This window comes from Enhydra lutris, unplaced genomic scaffold, assembly GCF_002288905.1.
Source record: "Enhydra lutris kenyoni isolate GAN:26980312 unplaced genomic scaffold, ASM228890v2 scaffoldscaffold13, whole genome shotgun sequence".
In the NCBI taxonomy this organism is placed as follows: domain Eukaryota; kingdom Metazoa; phylum Chordata; class Mammalia; order Carnivora; family Mustelidae; genus Enhydra; species Enhydra lutris.
Genome location: NW_019154097.1, coordinates 19731956 through 19749165, shown reverse-complemented (window position 1 = coordinate 19749165; position 17210 = coordinate 19731956). Strand labels below are relative to the sequence as shown.

The window sequence follows — 17210 nt, the reverse complement described above, 5'->3', positions numbered from 1 at the left end:
TGCCGGCTCGCAGCTCACCCCACAGGACCCTCCACCGAGCCCCCCCCGCCCCCCTTCACGGGCCACCTGGCTGCGCGCCCGCTGGGAGCGCGGACCCCCGCTGTACGGCGGAGCCTCGGTCAAGATGGCCGCGCCCGGCCGCGATACCCAGGGGCGCCGCCATGGCAGCCGCGGGACCCGCTGAAGCCGCCCTTCCAGCCGCCGCCATGTCGGCCTCCGCCTGTGAGTGGATCCTCACAAAGCGGGAGAGCGTGGGCCGGAGGAGGAGTGCAGGGAAAGCCGAAGAGACCGGGTGTCCTGCGGAGATGGCTGTGCCCAAGCCGACGGGCAGCGCCGCGGTGAGCGCGATGGCGGGGCGGGGCGGCCTGGTGGTCGGAGGTGGTCTCATGGGGGGGTCGGTGATTGGAGGGTGACTGTAGTCTCTGAGAGGAGCGATTTGGGAATTGGAGGCGATGCTGGAGGGCCTTCTGGCGGAGGAGTGGTCGTCTGCGCTCTGGGGGGATCTGTGGGGCAGTGATGGGGGCCCTGCGGGGTCCGCGGGTTCTACAGGTTATGGTAATCCATGTTTGGGGAGATCTGAGGTGACAGGGATGCGGGGAGTCTGCGGCACTCACGGAAAGGCCAGAGTTTGGAAGGCTCTGGGGATCGGAAATAGGGGCTTTGTGGTGTGTCAGAGACTGGGGAGGTGTGTGGCAGCTTGTGGTCTGTGGGAGCCAAGAGACTCTGGTGCCTGTGGTAGTTAGAGACTGGATTGTCCCTGTGTGTGTGTGTGTGTGCAGAGGTGCAGGGAGGTCCATTAGGAGCTTATCACAATAGTTAAGAGATGATGATGGTTTAGGATAGGGAAATGCAGGGAAATGAAAAATCAGATCCGGAATACATCTGGAGATGAGCCAGTAAGACTTACTGACGAGTTGATATGAGACATGGGGGTAGAGAAGAATCAAGACTTACATCTTGACTTTTGGCTTGAGGCACTGGATAAAGGGGTTTCCCTTTTCTGGGAAAGGGTTGTGTTGGAGACAACCAATTTTGGTGGATATAAATGGGAGCCAGAGTTGGATGACCGTGGTTCTGTTTTGGCCAAGTCAAGATGCCCATTACATGTCCAAGCAGAGAATGAGTAGTTGTTAAATGTATGAATCTAGAACTTAGGAGAGATTTGGGCTAGAGAATCCATATGTGAAAGGCTTCAGCATAGAGATGGTATTTAAAGCCACGAGATTGGATGAGATCACTGAGGAAGGGAAGGCAGCTAGAGAAGAAAAGTGGGACCAAGGACAGATCTCAGACATTTAGAGGTTTGGTAGAGGAGGGGGCGAGAGGGGAAGGAGAATGAGGAGTAGTAGCCACTGAGATAGGATGAAAAATGTAAATGTGGTGTCAAAGAAGTATAAAGAAGAAAACTTTTCAAGACAATGGGAGTTGTGTTGTCACCATTGTGTCATATGCTCTTGTGAGTCCCAGACACCTGACTGCAAAGATTTGAGTTTGGTGAGATGTAGTCAATGGTTATTTTGATTGATTAGAGCTTTTTCAGTGGAGTGATAGGGATAAAATCCTGGTAGAATAAGTTGAAAGAATGGAGGTAATGAAGTAGAGACAGCAGGTATAGACCACACCAGGAATTTTGCTGGTAAAGGGAGCAAACACACTGACATTACATGGGACATAAGATTAAGAAATGGTTTTCACTAGATGAATTGATATTGAAACAACTTTGTATGTCAGTAGGAGTGATTGAGTAGAAAGGGAAAAATAGGTGGTAAAAAAGAGAAAAGAGGTTAATTGCAGAGGGTGAATTCCTTGAGAAGGCTGTTGGGGTTGGGATCTAGAGCATAAGCAGAGAAACTGGCTTTAGGCAAGAGAAGGGACACTTCCTCCATTTTAATAGAAAAGAGACAATGATGGGGTTTTGGAAACAGATTTGGTGGAATTGGTAGTAACAAAGCAAGGTAGTGCTTGTCCATTTACACTTTCTCTTTGAAAGTATATTTGAAAGTGAATTTGTCAGCTGAGAATGGGAAAGTAGCAGATGCTGGAGATTTCAGAGAGAAAGGAGAACGTTTGGAATAACCATCTTGGAAAGAGGAACAGGAAACTCTCAGTATTGGATACCCATTTGCGATACGTGTTATAAACCTGAAGTGGGTCCAGGCAACTCAGTTGTTTGACTTTTCTCTCTTGGAATGTTCATCTGCAAGGTTGCAGGCAGAGATTAAGAGGAGAGTTGAGTTTGATTAAGTTTGAGGCTTTGGTAGGTAAGTACAGTGGAGAAGAAAATGGGCAAGGAAGTTAAAGCTGTTTTCCATGGAGTGCGTATGGTGTTAGAACAAAGAATCTAGGCAAGAGAAGAGAGAAGAAAAGTAAGGCCATGTGGTGATGGAAGATTGTGGAAAAGTGGTTAGGATCAATGGCTTATGGGGTCTGAATGCTTTTGGAGAACTATTGGCATGGAAGTAGTAGAGGAAGTAGGTTGGCAGCATAGGAAACAGTAGTTGGGGATAGAATGTTTTCAGTAAAGCGGTGCTGCCATGGTGTGTGGCAAGGTTTAAGGAATGGATGGCTGATGAGCAGGTGGCTGAGTCTGGATGTGAGAAAAGATTTTTGGAGTCAGGAGAGAGAAAGGCCAGGCTGTGGAATGGCTCCTCTACATTGATGTAGCGAGAGTGCCGGAGCTAGAATGAAGAGGAACGTGGTAGTCAAGTTTTCAGTGAACAAGGAAGAATGACTGTGCACAAAAGTTGACCTAAGTGGCCCCAAAGAGCATCCTTAGAAAAGCCTGCTTGCAAGGTTGACCTTTGGCTGATGTCTGAGAACTTAGACTTCAGAAGGCATCCCATCATTTCCAGAAATGATAAAAATGTCTCACTGTGCCTAAACTAGGTCAGCAATGTGGTTTATGCCGAGCTCCTGATTTCCTTCTGGAAATCTAAGATCTTTGTGTGTGCCAGGCAGGGGGTGCCTGTGAGTGCCACTGAGTCTCCGCTGTCTTTCCTTGGGAAACATTTCACGCATGTTCTCACAACTTACCTCTGGAGGAATCAAGTATGTCCTGTGTGACTCAGATACTTGTGTCTGGTTTCTGTTGACTTTACCCCACCCACCATTTCCTTAGCCGTTTTTTTTTTTTTTCTTTAAAGATTTTATTTATTCATTTGTCAGAGAGAGAGAGAGCATACAAGCAGGCAGAGTGGCAGGCAGAGGCGGAGAGAGAAGCAGGCTCCCCACCAAGCAAGGAACCCGATGCGGCACTCGATCCCAGGACGCTGGGATCATGACCTGAGCTGAAGGCAGCAGCTTAACCCACTGAGCCACCCAGGCATCCCTCCTTAGGTGGTTTTGCTGTGTGTTCCTTTGCTGTACTAAATCATAGCTACGGGTACAACTATATGCTGAGTCCTGTGGGTTTGCCTAGTGAATCATTGAACCAGAGGATTAATGGTTTAAAATCTCGTGATATTCTTTTTTTTTTTTTTTAAGATTTTATTTATTTATTTGACAGACAGAGATCACAAGTAGGCAGAGCAGCAGGCAGAGAGAGGAGGAAGCAGGCTCCCCACTGAGCAGAGAGCCCAATGCGGGGCTCGATCCTAGGACCCTGGGATCATGACCCGAGCGGAAGGCAGAGGCTTTAACCTACTGAGCCACCTAGGCGCCCCATAAAATCTCGTGATATTCTAAACATGAAAGGGATTTTGAAAGATGTATGAAAAATGGTTGAAAGTCATCATTTACCTCATCTTCAAGCCCCGAGGTACAGGAGTCATGGTTGGGCCGCAACAACCAACCTCGGCTAGGGAACCTTGTAAGGGAGCAGTGTTCTCAGGAGACGGGTAGATTTCAGGTAAATCGAGCAGGTGAAGACAATGGCCGAAGAGGTTGAAGGCATAGTGCAGTGATTAGGGTTTCTGTAAAGGCCACTGTTGGTGGAGTTCTGTTGGTGTCAGTGATTGGGGATTGGTAGGATAGGGGTTTGGGGTCATATCAGAGATAGACTGTGTTCCATGGGTATCAGTATCTGAAGGACCCCTGGGAATAGTGATTGGAATGTTTGGGGAGTGATTGGGGGAAATCTGTTGCTGTCAGTGATCGGCAAGTTTGTTGGGATCAGTCATTTGGAATTAACACCAGTGATTGGGAGGCCAGTGGCAATCAATAAGGGAGCTTATTAGAAATCAATGACTGGAGGTCCGTAGAGGTTACAGATTGTTGACATACGGCAGCTAATTGATTGGTGGCTTATGGAGGTGGGGGGGTCATTTTTCAATGTGAGATTAATATGTTTGAATGTGTATTTCTTGGTGGCAAAATTCTCCAGTACCTGTGTCATCCTCCTCTCACCTGCCTAATAAGAAGAGAATCTTTAGGGCATTTGGGTGGCTCAGTGGGTTAAGTCTCTGCCTTCGGCCTGGGTCGTGATCTCAGGGTCCTGGGATCAGGTCTTGCATCAGGCTCTCTGCTTGGCAGGGAGCCTGCTTTCTCCTCTCTCTCTCTCTCTGCCTACTTGTGATCTCTCTCTGTCAAATAAGTAAATAAAAATCTTAAAAAAAAAAAAAAGAAGAGAATCTTTAACATGCTTTAATTTCTCCCTCATCCCCCACCCCTACCAGTTGTAGTCCTGCTAATTTTTCTTACATCACACCTCTTGATTTTAAGGATACTTTTGTAACAGTTGTACAAGAACATTATCAAGTTACTTGGATATAACTAGACATTTGACAGGTTTTATTATTCATAGTTCTTTCTTGTATATTTCATCTTTCCCAATCTTGAAATCTTTATTCTGATGCACTTTTCCTTTAAAAAAAAAAAAAAAAAACAAAAAAAAACATTGCTTTTCTCCTCCTCCTCCTTTTCTGTGTCCCTTTCCTTCTCTTTATTTCTTTTTTTTTCCCTTCTCTTTATTTATAAAGCACAAAGGCGATAGACATTCTGCATCCTTACATGCCTAAAATATGTTATTTTTGGTTCCAAACATGATCTTTTGGCTGGTTATAAAAATCAAGGGTCTTGATTCTACCTCAGAACTCTAGTCCGTTGTCTTTGGTTATAGAAGAAAAGATAAAGACTAATTCTTTTGTTTTTGGTAATTTTCTTTCTCTCTGATGATTGTATAATTTTTTTATCCTCTTGAATAAACAAATTTGCCAATGGGACTGTCATTTGGGGGCCGCTACAACAAAGTACTATTGACTGGGTAGCTTATAAACAGCAGAAAATTATTTCTGACAATTCTGAAGGCTCGAAGTCCCAGGATCAGGGTGCCAACATGGTTGGGATCTGGTGAGACCTTCTGCCAGGCTGCAGACTTTTTGTTGTATCCTCACTTGGCAGAGAAGAAGCAAGCTGTCTTATGACTCTTAAAGGGCATTGATCCCATTCACGGAGACTCCACCTGCATGCACTCATCTAATTCTAATTACTTCCCACAGGCCCTATCTCCTAATGCCATCACATTGGAGGGTAGGGTTTCAACATATGAATTTTGGGGATACACAGATATTCAGTCCTTAACAGGGACATTTCTTAATATGATCTTTGTTTCTCAAAAAAAAAAAAAAATGCAGATGTGGGTGAAGAATTAGTATCCTATATAATATCATGATCAACACTGAATGGTTGAGGTAAGAGCAAATCATTATTATCTCGTGCAAATCACCCATTAATGTGGATAACATTAGACTGAATAGGAATATTGCTATTACAGGGATCGGTAACATTCAAAGATGTGACTATGGCCTTCACCCAGAAGGAATGGGAGCAACTAGATCCTGCTCAGAGGGACCTGTATAAGGATGTGATGCTGGAGAACTATAGCAACCTTGCCTCAATGGGTAAGGACAATTCTTTCATAATTCAAAATGTGTCTACTGTAATACCTTCTCTCTAAAGTTCTTGATAAGTTTGGCCTTGGCTATGAATTGAAGAGTTTTAATCTCTTGGGGTATGAGGCAGGATATTTGTGGAAGGTCTACTTAGTTGGGGTACATGTGCAATCACATTGTGAAATTTCAGAAGCCATATATTCTCTCCCTCCCTCCCTCCCTCTTTCCCTCCCTCCCTTCCTTCCTTCCCTCTCTCTTCCTCCTTCCCTCCCTTTCTTCCCTTCCTTCCCTCCCATCCCTCCCTTCCTTCTCTTTCCTCTCTTCTCTCGCCTCTCCTCTTAGAAGCCATATATATATTCTTTATCCTCTTAGGGTTCTGAAGTCCAAATTTTAGGGCTTGATTTCCGGGATGTTTGTTTTCCTAACACTCAGTTTTTGCCATTTCTTGTGAGCAGGGTTTCAAGCTCCCAAACCAGACATGATCTCTAAGTTGGAAAAAGGAGAAGAGCCATGGTTGGGGAAGGGCAAAAGACCCAGACAAGGTGGTCCCAGTGAAATAGGAAGACCCAAGCAAACAGGAACCAATGGAAGTAAGTTTCTAGTTTTTTGGTGATCCTTTGGAATTCTTCAATGAATAATTTATTTTTAAAATCTTCAAGATCCCATACCCTTTTTTCTTAACCAGGAGTAGCAGTTGAAAAATACGAGAATTTCTTGGGGAGGAAGAGTTCAAACTACAAAGGTTCTTTAACCTTAGAGATTCTAATCTCTCTTCCATCTACGAACCTCTTCATGTGTGAGGCTGAGGTTCATTTTAGTTGTAAGCCAGTGCTACTCATGGGAGTTAGCTTATACTGCTTGTATCAGTTAGCTTAGGCTAAGTTATGCTCTGTTAAGGAATGACCCCTAAATCTTAGTGGCTTCCAACAAGAAAGATTTGTTTCTTGTTCAGTCTGTAGCCTTATCCCACATAATCCTTTGGCCCTATACTGAAAGAGTGATCCCTATTTGGCAAATTCTGGTCTCATGGCAAAAGGAAAGAAGAATGAGTAGAACCACTCTTTACATCACTGATTGGAAGTGGTCGATAATCCCTTTCTATTCCTATTTCATTGGTTAATTGGTTAGAGCAGATCACCTGGCTTCTGTTAAGTTCAGCAGGGTAGGAATGTATAATCCTTCCAGAGGGAGGACTCAAGGGACAATGGGTCTGGGAGGTACAGTCTTTCCACAGGGAATAGTAATACAGTCTGCCACACCATTTGTATTGTGGTAGGAAAAAAGGGGAAAACCAGAGCTCTGAACCTCTGGTACCAGCCCCTGAGATGCCTAACTGACCCTTCCTTATTAATTGTCTTTCCTCATCCATGCTGTCCATCACTCAGCTTCCAGAAGGAGCAGTTCTCAGAATCCCATTACTGCTTACCTTATTTAAAGCAGTGCTGTTTTTTATTTTATTCTTTTCCCCCAATATCCTTAGTGTTTTCCCTTCATCACTCAAACTCCAGGACTCCATGGTATCACGTTTCTCTCCTTATGTGTTCAAACCTTCTTAGATCCATCTTCTTACCAAATCTCTTGGCATGATTCTCCCCTGCCTTTAATTACTTTCCATGTCCCTCCTTTTCACTGTGAAATGCTCTAACCCCATAGTGCATCATTATTTCCATTTACTCATTAACCTGTGCAGTCAAATCCTACAGAATTCATGCCTATATGTGAATTTCTGGCTTTATAGTAACCACTGCTTACCTTTCAGTGCATAATTTGGTGGTTTCAGTCAGCATGAAATTCTTGCCTACCTGGCTTGAATTCTACTGCTTGAATCTGGCCTTCTCTTCTAAGTGCTTCTTTACATTTATTTTACCAGATTCTCTTCCTTCTCACTTTGCTGAAGTGTTCCTAAGGTTTTGTCTTCTACTCTGTCTTCCTTTTTTTTTTTTCCTATTGTATTTCCCTCAAAAGAATCAAGATGTTTATTGTACCCTGGTGAGTTTTAAGGTAAATTGATCTTCTCCAGATAAACCTCCAGTTTCTTCATGTTGCACTCATATTTTACCTGCTTACAGGAAAGCCCAGTCTCACAGTATCAGAAATGGAAAGCTTTGTCCTTCTGTCTCTCTTTGTAAATTAGAGCTTCCTTTCACCTTCCCTATTTTTATCAGAGTCTGCTTTGATTTGAGGCCTGTCTACCTCAGAATTCCTGTGAATCTCTGCCTTCTCTTTTATTGTCCTCTCCTCAGTTCCTGGGTTGTTTGTTTACTTCAGTTCTCAGACATCACTCAAATCAGGTGTATATTATCTCATACCTAAATTGCTCCAATTCTTAAGCTGATTTGTCGGATCCATTTTTTTTAAATAATTCATCTTTGATGTTGCCACCAAATATTAAAATATTCAATTATTATTTATATCACAATAGTCCCCCCCAAAGGCAGAATGTTTACAATATATATTTAAGTGTCCAAGTGTCCTCTGAATTTTCTGGGACTCTATGAGTTTCCTGAAACCAGAGGGACTAGTCCTTCAAATGACAGATGAAGAGACCTCATGGAGTTTTGATTCATCCATTAGTGGCTCCAGTTTTGGCTATGTTCACTTTTCTCTCCGATACTCAGTGTTACAACTAAAAAATAGTCCTGGTAGTCATCTATTACAACTTTGTCATTGCTGCAGTAGCTTTCTTCTTGGCTCAGGTTCTCAGATAGTACTTGGAGTTTCTTCAAGGAAAGGCTATTCTATTCCATCCAATGATTTGCTGAGTCTAGTGAGCAATACGCTTCAGTTTCTGAAATTACAGTCATTTTAGCTTAAAATTCACATTTTAGTTGTTGTTTCAGATTCAGGAGAAGCTTACAGCCTTAAACCCATGCTCCGTCAGACCCAACTCTCCTAGTATTACCTTATGATTATACCATTTCACTAGTTCAATTTCCTTTCCACCCCCCACGGTAAATGTCTCTCACAGTGCTTTATATATTTTCATGTTGGCCAATCTCCATGATTGTAAGGGGTTCTTATAATGTTGCACCTCAAGGGGAAAAGTTTGAGTTTTGGTCCCTTTCTTCCTAGAAAGAGATTTGCCTCTATTCTTTCCAGCATCCTTGGGCATTGGAAGATGTCGCCTTTGTCATGCTCTTATTATATTCTTCCCCCCAAAATGCTTGCATCACTTAAAATTTCCTAAATGGAAAAGCAGCTGGCAACTCTACTTCTTCCTACTTTATCTATACTACTATATCTACACTTATAAAAATTGATCTTTTACTCCACAGGAACTAATCTCTTAAGAGTCCTTGATGAAAGGAATAGTATTTCCTGGCTATGTTGAAATACCATAACTCTTTTCTATTTGATCCCAGTTTTCACTTTCATGTAATGTTCCTTTATGACCGAGGCAGCTATTCAATTTCTCTCTCTCTCTTTCTTGGAGACTCATATCGGCTTTTCTCGTTGCGTCTGTTTAATTCCCACCCTAAAGATTTTTTTTTTTAAAGGTTTTATTTATTTATTTGACAGACAGAGATCACAAGTAGGCAGAGAGGCAGGCAGAGAGAGGAAGGGAAGCAGGCTCCCTGCTGAGCAGAGAGCCCAATGCGGGGCTCGATCCCAGGACCCTGAGATCATGACCTGAGCCGAAGGCAGAGGCTTTAACCCACTGAGCCACCCAGGCGCCCCCACCCTAAAGATTTTTCTGCTTTTCCATACATATAACTGAAAAAAGTCACCTCAAAATGGTAGTCTCAACTCTTTAAGTTTTTAGATTTTTACACATGTAGTATCCATACCTAGCTAAAAGAAGTCTTTGAATTTCAGTTCTAAATTCTTAGGAGAGAGAATATTATTGGTCTAGGTAGGGCTCTTTGTTTACCACCAACCAGTCAATTGTTTTCAACCAGGGGTTGGATCATATGGTTCACACGTGGTTGCTGCCATATGTCAGTGTGGGTGTGGTGGTCTCAGAGAAGGAAGACACACACTGGAAAGATATCTTAAAATATGTAATTTTTTTAATGTATGGAGGGAAGGATGTGAGCAATCATTTAAAGCAGGGAATCAGTTTAAAATTGATAATTAGTGGGGTGCCTGGGTGGCCCAGTGGGTTAAGCCTCTGCCTTCAGATCAGGTCATGATCTCAGGGTCCTGGGATCGAGGCCCACATCAAGCTGTCTGCTCAGCGGGGAACCTGCTTCTCCCTCTCTCTCTGCCTGCTTCTCTGCCTACTTGTGAGCTCTCTCTCTCTGTCAAATAAATAAATAAAAATTATTTTTAAAAATTGATACTTGATAATTAGTAGAGTGAGCTGGCAGAAACAAAGGTATGCTCCATACTTCCATAAGAGGAGGAAGACTCTTAGTGGACACCATGGTTTGAGCCAGGTGTGTCTCCAACTGTGACCATGGAGAGTTGAATTAATATAGTACAGGCTGTGGGAGCCAAATACTATGGATGGACTGGCTGTTATCAAAGCTGGGATGCTTGGGCTGAGGAGAAACCTCAAAAAATATTGACTACAATCACAAGCTCTTTTAACTTCGTTACCTAGTCACTGTTCCTTGTGTTTATTCCACCCCCCGTCCCATGCTGCAAGGTCATATTTATGAACAGGCAAAGTTTTATCTAATTACTATTGTCAATTAACTTTTCTTGTTTTTCCTACAACACTTTCCCCTCAAGTCCAAGAAGTTAGGGCCATTTGCACTTGGTATTTCACTCACTTTGGGATACTAGGCCTGAGTAAAGATGCAGCCCCACAGTAGGGCTTTTCTTTTATAAGTTATATTCTAGTATATGAGAGGACAAAGATTCACAAGAATGTCTTATTGAATTCCATTTTAGATGAAGTCCAGCAAGGTAATGACCAGCTAGAGAACCACCAGGAATCTCAAAACAAACTCTGTAAGGAAGTTGCATTCAAGAGAAAAGGTCTGACTAAGAAGAAAGGCCGTGAATGTAGTTCACTGGGGGAAAAAAGTGTGAGTACAAAACATGTTCCTTCAAAAAAAAGGCTTAAATTTGATTCACATGGAAAGAGTTTGAAACAGAATTCAGATTTACCTGGTCATATAAGAAACTATGCAAAAAAGAAACCTAATGTAGCTAAAGAGCACAAGAAATCATTCAGCCATAGCTTACCTGATACAAAGAAAGACAAAAATCAAGCTGGAAAGAAACAAAAATTATCCAACCATAGCTTATCTAATAAGCATGACAAAACTCAAACTGGCAAGAAACATGAGAAATTAGCTCATCATAGCTTATCCGATACTAAACGGGACAAAATTCAAACTGGAGAGAAACATGAGAAATCATCCAGCCATAGCTCATCTCCTACTAAGTGTGACAAAACTCAAGCTAAAGCAAAACCCTACGAATGTAATCAATGTGGGAAGGTTCTCAGCCATAAACAAGGACTCATTGACCATCAGAGAATTCATACTGGAGAGAAACCATACGAATGTAATGAATGTGGGATAGCCTTTAGCCAAAAGTCACACCTCGTTGTACATCAAAGAACTCACACTGGAGAAAAACCGTATGAATGTATTCAGTGTGGCAAAGCCCACAGTCATAAACATGCCCTCACTGACCATTTGAGAGTTCATACCGGGGAAAAACCCTATAAATGTACTGAATGTGGGAAAACCTTTAGACATAGCTCAAACCTTATTCAACATGTGAGATCTCATACAGGTGAGAAGCCCTATGAATGTAAGGAATGTGGAAAATCCTTTAGGTATAACTCATCTCTTACTGAGCATGTGAGAACTCATACGGGTGAAATACCATATGAATGTAATGAATGTGGAAAGGCTTTTAAGTATAGCTCATCTCTTACTAAACATATGAGAATTCATACGGGTGAGAAACCCTTTGAATGTAATGAATGTGGGAAAGCTTTCAGCAAGAAGTCACACCTCATTATACATCAAAGAACTCATACTAAGGAGAAGCCCTATAAATGTAATGAATGTGGAAAAGCATTTGGACATAGCTCTTCTCTTACTTACCACATGAGAACTCATACAGGTGAAAGTCCTTTTGAATGTAATCAATGTGGGAAGGCCTTCAAACAGATTGAAGGCCTTACTCAACATCAGAGAGTTCATACTGGGGAGAAACCCTTTGAATGTAATGAATGTGGGAAAGCTTTTAGCCAAAAGTCGCACCTCATTGTACATCAGAGAACTCATACTGGGGAGAAACCTTTTGAATGTAATGAATGTGGAAAGGCTTTCAATGTGAAGTCACAGCTTGTTATACATCAGAGATCCCACACTGGAGAGAAACCCTATGAATGTAATGAATGTGGAAAAGCTTTCAAACAAAATGCACCCCTTACCAAACATGTGAAAACTCATTCAGAAGAAAAATCTCATGAGTGAAATAAATGTGGGAAATCTTTTAATTCAAACTAAAGGTTTTATTTAACCTTAGTAGGATTCTGAATTTTAAGGATGTTAGAAAGCCTTTAATAAGAAGTCACACCTAATTACACATGAGAGAATTTGAAAGTGAATCTTATGTAGAAGCAATGGATGATACCAACCTTTTATAAAAAACATTGTTTTAAAAATAATCATTAATTATTTATATATTCAGACCCAAATATAAAGCTTTAAAAATCATTAATTAGCTGAATAATCAGAGCAATAGAGAATTTGCCTATCTGTTAATTTCCTTGTATAAGTGTGTCTGGCCATTGGTATGAGCCTCATCTTTGATATTATCACCTAACCCTTTTTTAATGTCTTGTTAGCTTCTACATCAGCTGGAAACTTTCTAAAAGTTATTTATGTAAAAAATAGTAACACAAAATTAAGAAAAAAATAAAAGAAAGAGGCTGAGGATAGGGACATCATTCTCTACCAGCACCAGTGTATTGTTAAGTGAAAAAAGCGGGTTGCTGAACTGTGTGTATAGTATGTTCCCACTTATGTGCAAAAGGGGTGTTTACCTGTCCCTCTCTGTCTATGTATGTTTGTACATATGTATGTATACATATATTTGTATGTGAATAGACTTGGTTTGAAAAAATATAGAAGAAGCTTTATAGTGGTTGTCATGAACAAAAGAGTACAGGAGTGAGGACTAGGATGGGAGGGAGACCTCCTTTTTATTATATACTATTGGAATTTTTAAATAATGTACATGGGTTATTTTCACAATTAAAATCTTTTTAATATGCATACATCAACACTGATTAATATTTTCACTGAGCTCACTCCGTGGTGGTGTTTGATGAAGTGTCTATGCCTGTTATCAAGGGTGATGAATCTGAGGATATGCTACTAAACTTGATATTGAATTCACAAAGACTTTTCCTATCCAACACTCATCTTTTTATTAAAATAATGAATTGCAATTGTAATTTAGCACCGTGTTTCTTCTATATGCCATATTTTTTAAAAGATACGTTGTGATTGCAGGTGAATGAAAGTGATTTTCTGAACAGTCACTCCTTTTTATCACATATTCAGAGTACTTATAAATAAACCCCTCAATCTGGGATTTCAAATGTGTTGCAACAAATGCCACTGCGTCCTGTTCTTGTTCAATAGCAGACATTGTTAATGGATCACTGCACTTTTTCTGAGTGAACCTAGACTTGGCCTCAGAGTCTCTCCTAAGCATGTATTCCAAAAGATAGTGTGAATCAATTTGGGTTTCCAGATGAGAACTATTTTCTACTGCATACCTATTTACTATTATTACTTTTTACCTCATAAGTCATGGATAAAAAAATACAACTGAATTGTTTTTGAATTGTTACACTAAAAACAGTGACAGAAGGACAAAAATGGTTTTGTTATGTAAGGTAATAATATTTGGCATGCATGTATCCTTTTACATTTTCACAGTACATTCACTACATTACCTCATTTGTTCTTCAGAATAAACATATGGGTCAATAAGCAAGCCTTTTCTAGTGATCAATTCTGCTCAATAAATATTTTACCTGGATACTAGTCTAGCATAATGATGGACCCTCAACAAATACGTGATCAAGTGCCATTTTTGCAAATACTTCCCATATCAAGTTCCTGTCTTCCCGATTTCCTCATGTCAGAGAATTAACAGACGTAAGTATTGAGAATGAAATTGTGTGTGTGTGCATTCATGTGTGCACACGTGCATTGAAAAATCAACACGTGGATGTTAGAACCTCATTTCCAAGTAACTTATTTACTCCCACAGAAGGAAAATGCAATGTGAAAGCCATTTTCCATCAGTAACTTATAACCAGGTGGAAGTCTGGTACTATGCACAGAATGAATCCTCACTGTCCAGAGCTGTGGAAAATCTGCACTTTTTTTAAAAAAAGATTTTATTTATTTATTTGACAGACAGAGATCACAAGCAGGCAGAGAAACAGGCAGAGAGAGAGAGAGAGAGAGGAGGAAGCAGGCTCCCCGCTGAGCAGAGAGCTCGACCCGGGGCTCAATCCCAGGACCCTGGGACCATGACCCGAGCCGAAGGCAGAGGCTTTGACCCACTGAGCCACCCAGGTGCCCCAAAGTCTGCACTTTTTAGAAGGATAAAACAGTTACATGTTATGGCCATGTTAAATTTCCCACACTTCTTGGAGAATCCATAATAGTACCCCATACCTGGGAAAGTATGCCTGAATAGTAGAAATGAATACTGAAAGCCATCCTATAGAGTAAGAAAGGAATTAAAAATTAGCATCAATAAATGGGGAAGTGATGTCTAAAATTTACTGGAGGTGAGGGATAAAGAAAATAGACATACAGAGGTGAGTCTAAACCAATGATAAGATGTATCAAAATTGCCTGGAGAGTTTGCTAAAACACAGACTTTAGAAATGGGCCCCACCTACAGAGTTTCAGATTTAGTAGGTCGGGGAGGGCGGAGGTGGCTGAGATTTTGCATTTTTAATAACTTGCCAGAGATGCTGGTGCTGCTGGTCTGGGGAGCACTTTGAGAAACACTGATTTAAATCATTGTTGAAGTAAATTTAAAAAGTATTTAAAAATGTTTCTGAGATATTTCTTTAATATGAAGATAATGTTTATATACACATATACATATGTTGGAAAGTGCATATCACCATCATTATGTGGACAGTGATTCATTCAGCATTGTCGGTTTAAGAGTAAGCTTAACGTTTTTCCAAATAATTTTTCTATTTTCCTGAATTAATTTTATTTTGTTGTAATGAATTTTCATTACTGGAGTAAGGCCAAGTAGAGTCCTACTAATCCTGATCCTCTCACAGAAAACAGTTATAAACTCTGGACAAAATCACACACACACACAACCAATGACCTGGTCTCCGGGTCATGAGGTACTGGAGAGTGAACAAAAGCAGATTATGGGAATGTGTCGAAATTTGGGAGAAGGGAATGTAGGAGGTTAGATCACAGTTTTTAGCCTGAGGACATGCTGAAGTTGGTATGGCAGAGGGGTGGGTAATTTGATAGAAAACAGGGAAGTCTTTTTGAGATAAGAAACCACATGACTGAGTTCAGGGCAACCAGAGCCACTTGGAAAGTGAGAGGAGAATCCCAAAGAAGAGACTCACAGAGGGGTAATCCAAATTCTGTGAATAAATTCTGCCCAAATCTCTGACTTACTGCTGAACCATGCATATTTGGCACAGACTCCTAACGCTTCCCCTAAAGACAAGAGAACTGAGCTTTTATTTTTGCTGCTGCCCCACAGACTTAGTTTGAAGTTTGAGCTCAACCCTGCTAATTACTTCATAAAACAAAAGTATTAATACTCTTCAGAGAAATATAACAGAATCCAAACTCTCCACAATTTATCATTCATGATATGGAGAATATAAGAAAAACTTATTAGACAGCCAAAGAATTAAGAAATTGTGACCCCATTTCAAGAAAAGAGACAACCAACCCAGAAGTTGGAATGAGCATATGAAGATATTAATATAATGGTGCTTAATGAAATAAAGATATACTCACAGTGAATAAGGATTTTTTTAAAAAAGAAAAAAGAGAAACAATGAAGGAAAAAAAAGAAAATTCTAGAACTTAAAAACACAATGTCTGAAATTTAAAATTCCCTGGATAAGTTTACCAGCAGAAAAATGACAGGGGAAAGAGTCATTGAACTTGAAGCAGCTCAATAGAAATGATTTAAAGTGAGGGGAAAATGATAGAAAAGATAGGAAGAGAATCTCAGGGACCTGTGGGACAATAACAAAATATCTTGAATATGTGTAGCTGAAGTCCCAAAGGGAGAGCAAGGAAAGAATGGAAAGGAATACACAAAATATTTGAAGATATAATGGCTGAAATTTCCCCCAATTTGATAAATGATATAAATATACTGATTTGAGAATATCAGTGAACTCGAAGCAAATTAAGTGTGAAGAAAACACTTCCTAGACAAGCTGCTAGAGCCTAAGGATAAAAATAAAATCTGGAAAGCCAGGGGAAAAAAACAACATAAAACATGTGATAAAAACAATTCTAATGATTGGTGACAACATCAGAAACTGTGGTGGCCAGAAGACAGTAGATCAGTATCCTTCAAGTGGTATGGAAAAACAAAATGAAACCCATCAGCCTTAAATTCTGTATCCAACAAAAATAGCTTTCAAAAATGAAGGTGAAATAATGATATCTTAGATAAAAGAATTAAGAGAATTTATCTGCAGAAGACCATAAGTTTTTCAGGTTGAAAAAAAAAATGACGCCAAATGGAAACTCAGTTCTTCAGGAAGCACTGAAGAGCATCAGAAATGGTAAATACATAAGCAAATACAAGACTATTTTAACCTCTTCGTTTCTTTATAATACTTGGGATTTTTAAAAGATTTTATTTATTTATCTGACAGAGAGAGAGCACACAGGGAGGGAGAGCAGCAGAGGGAGAGGGAGAAGTAGGATCTCCATGAGCAGAGAGCCTGATATGGGGCTCCATCCCAGGACCCTGGGATCATGACCTTAGCTGAAGGCAGATGCTTAACTGACTAAGCCTCCTAGGCACCCCCTTAGGACTGTTTGAAACAAAACTTACAACATTGTCTTATGTGGATTATAAGTTATTTAGATGCATTACATGTAACAGTGCTAGGATGAAAAATGGGGGAAGACCTAAAATGTAGAAAGGTTTCTAAATTGTATGCGATTTGGTACAATATCAACTTCAAGGAGACTATGAAAGTCAGATGATAGAGCAATCCTTAGAGAAACCACTGAACGGTAAAGCAAAGAGATATAGGCAAAAACGTAACCGATAAATTTATGAACCTCTAAAAAGCATTTTTAAATTAATAATGGAAATAGGAAGGGAAATACAGAAGAAGAAAATCAAAGAAGACAAGCAATACAAATAATAAGATGGTGGACCTAAATCCAATCTTAGCAATAATTACTTTAAAAATTAGTG

General features: G+C 40.5%; 1 protein-coding gene across 3 annotated transcripts in view; it reads left to right on the top strand.

The window, feature by feature from the left end:
* The first annotated feature begins 206 nt into the window (after nt 1-206).
* Nucleotides 207-17210, top strand: part of LOC111145748 (ZFP37 zinc finger protein) — a 51547-nt gene continuing 34543 nt past the window's right edge. The window contains exons 1-4 of one of the 3 annotated variants that reach the window (XM_022500927.1): nt 207-338; nt 5756-5837; nt 6284-6418; nt 10668-12408. In XM_022500927.1, the coding sequence (XP_022356635.1) occupies nt 207-338; nt 5756-5837; nt 6284-6418; nt 10668-12214 (1896 nt within the window). In that variant the 3' untranslated portion in view covers nt 12215-12408. Of the gene's footprint in view, nt 339-5710; nt 5838-6283; nt 6419-10667; nt 12409-17210 lie in introns of those variants that run through there. The other 2 variants (XM_022500925.1, XM_022500924.1) reach the window with 2 other exon arrangements.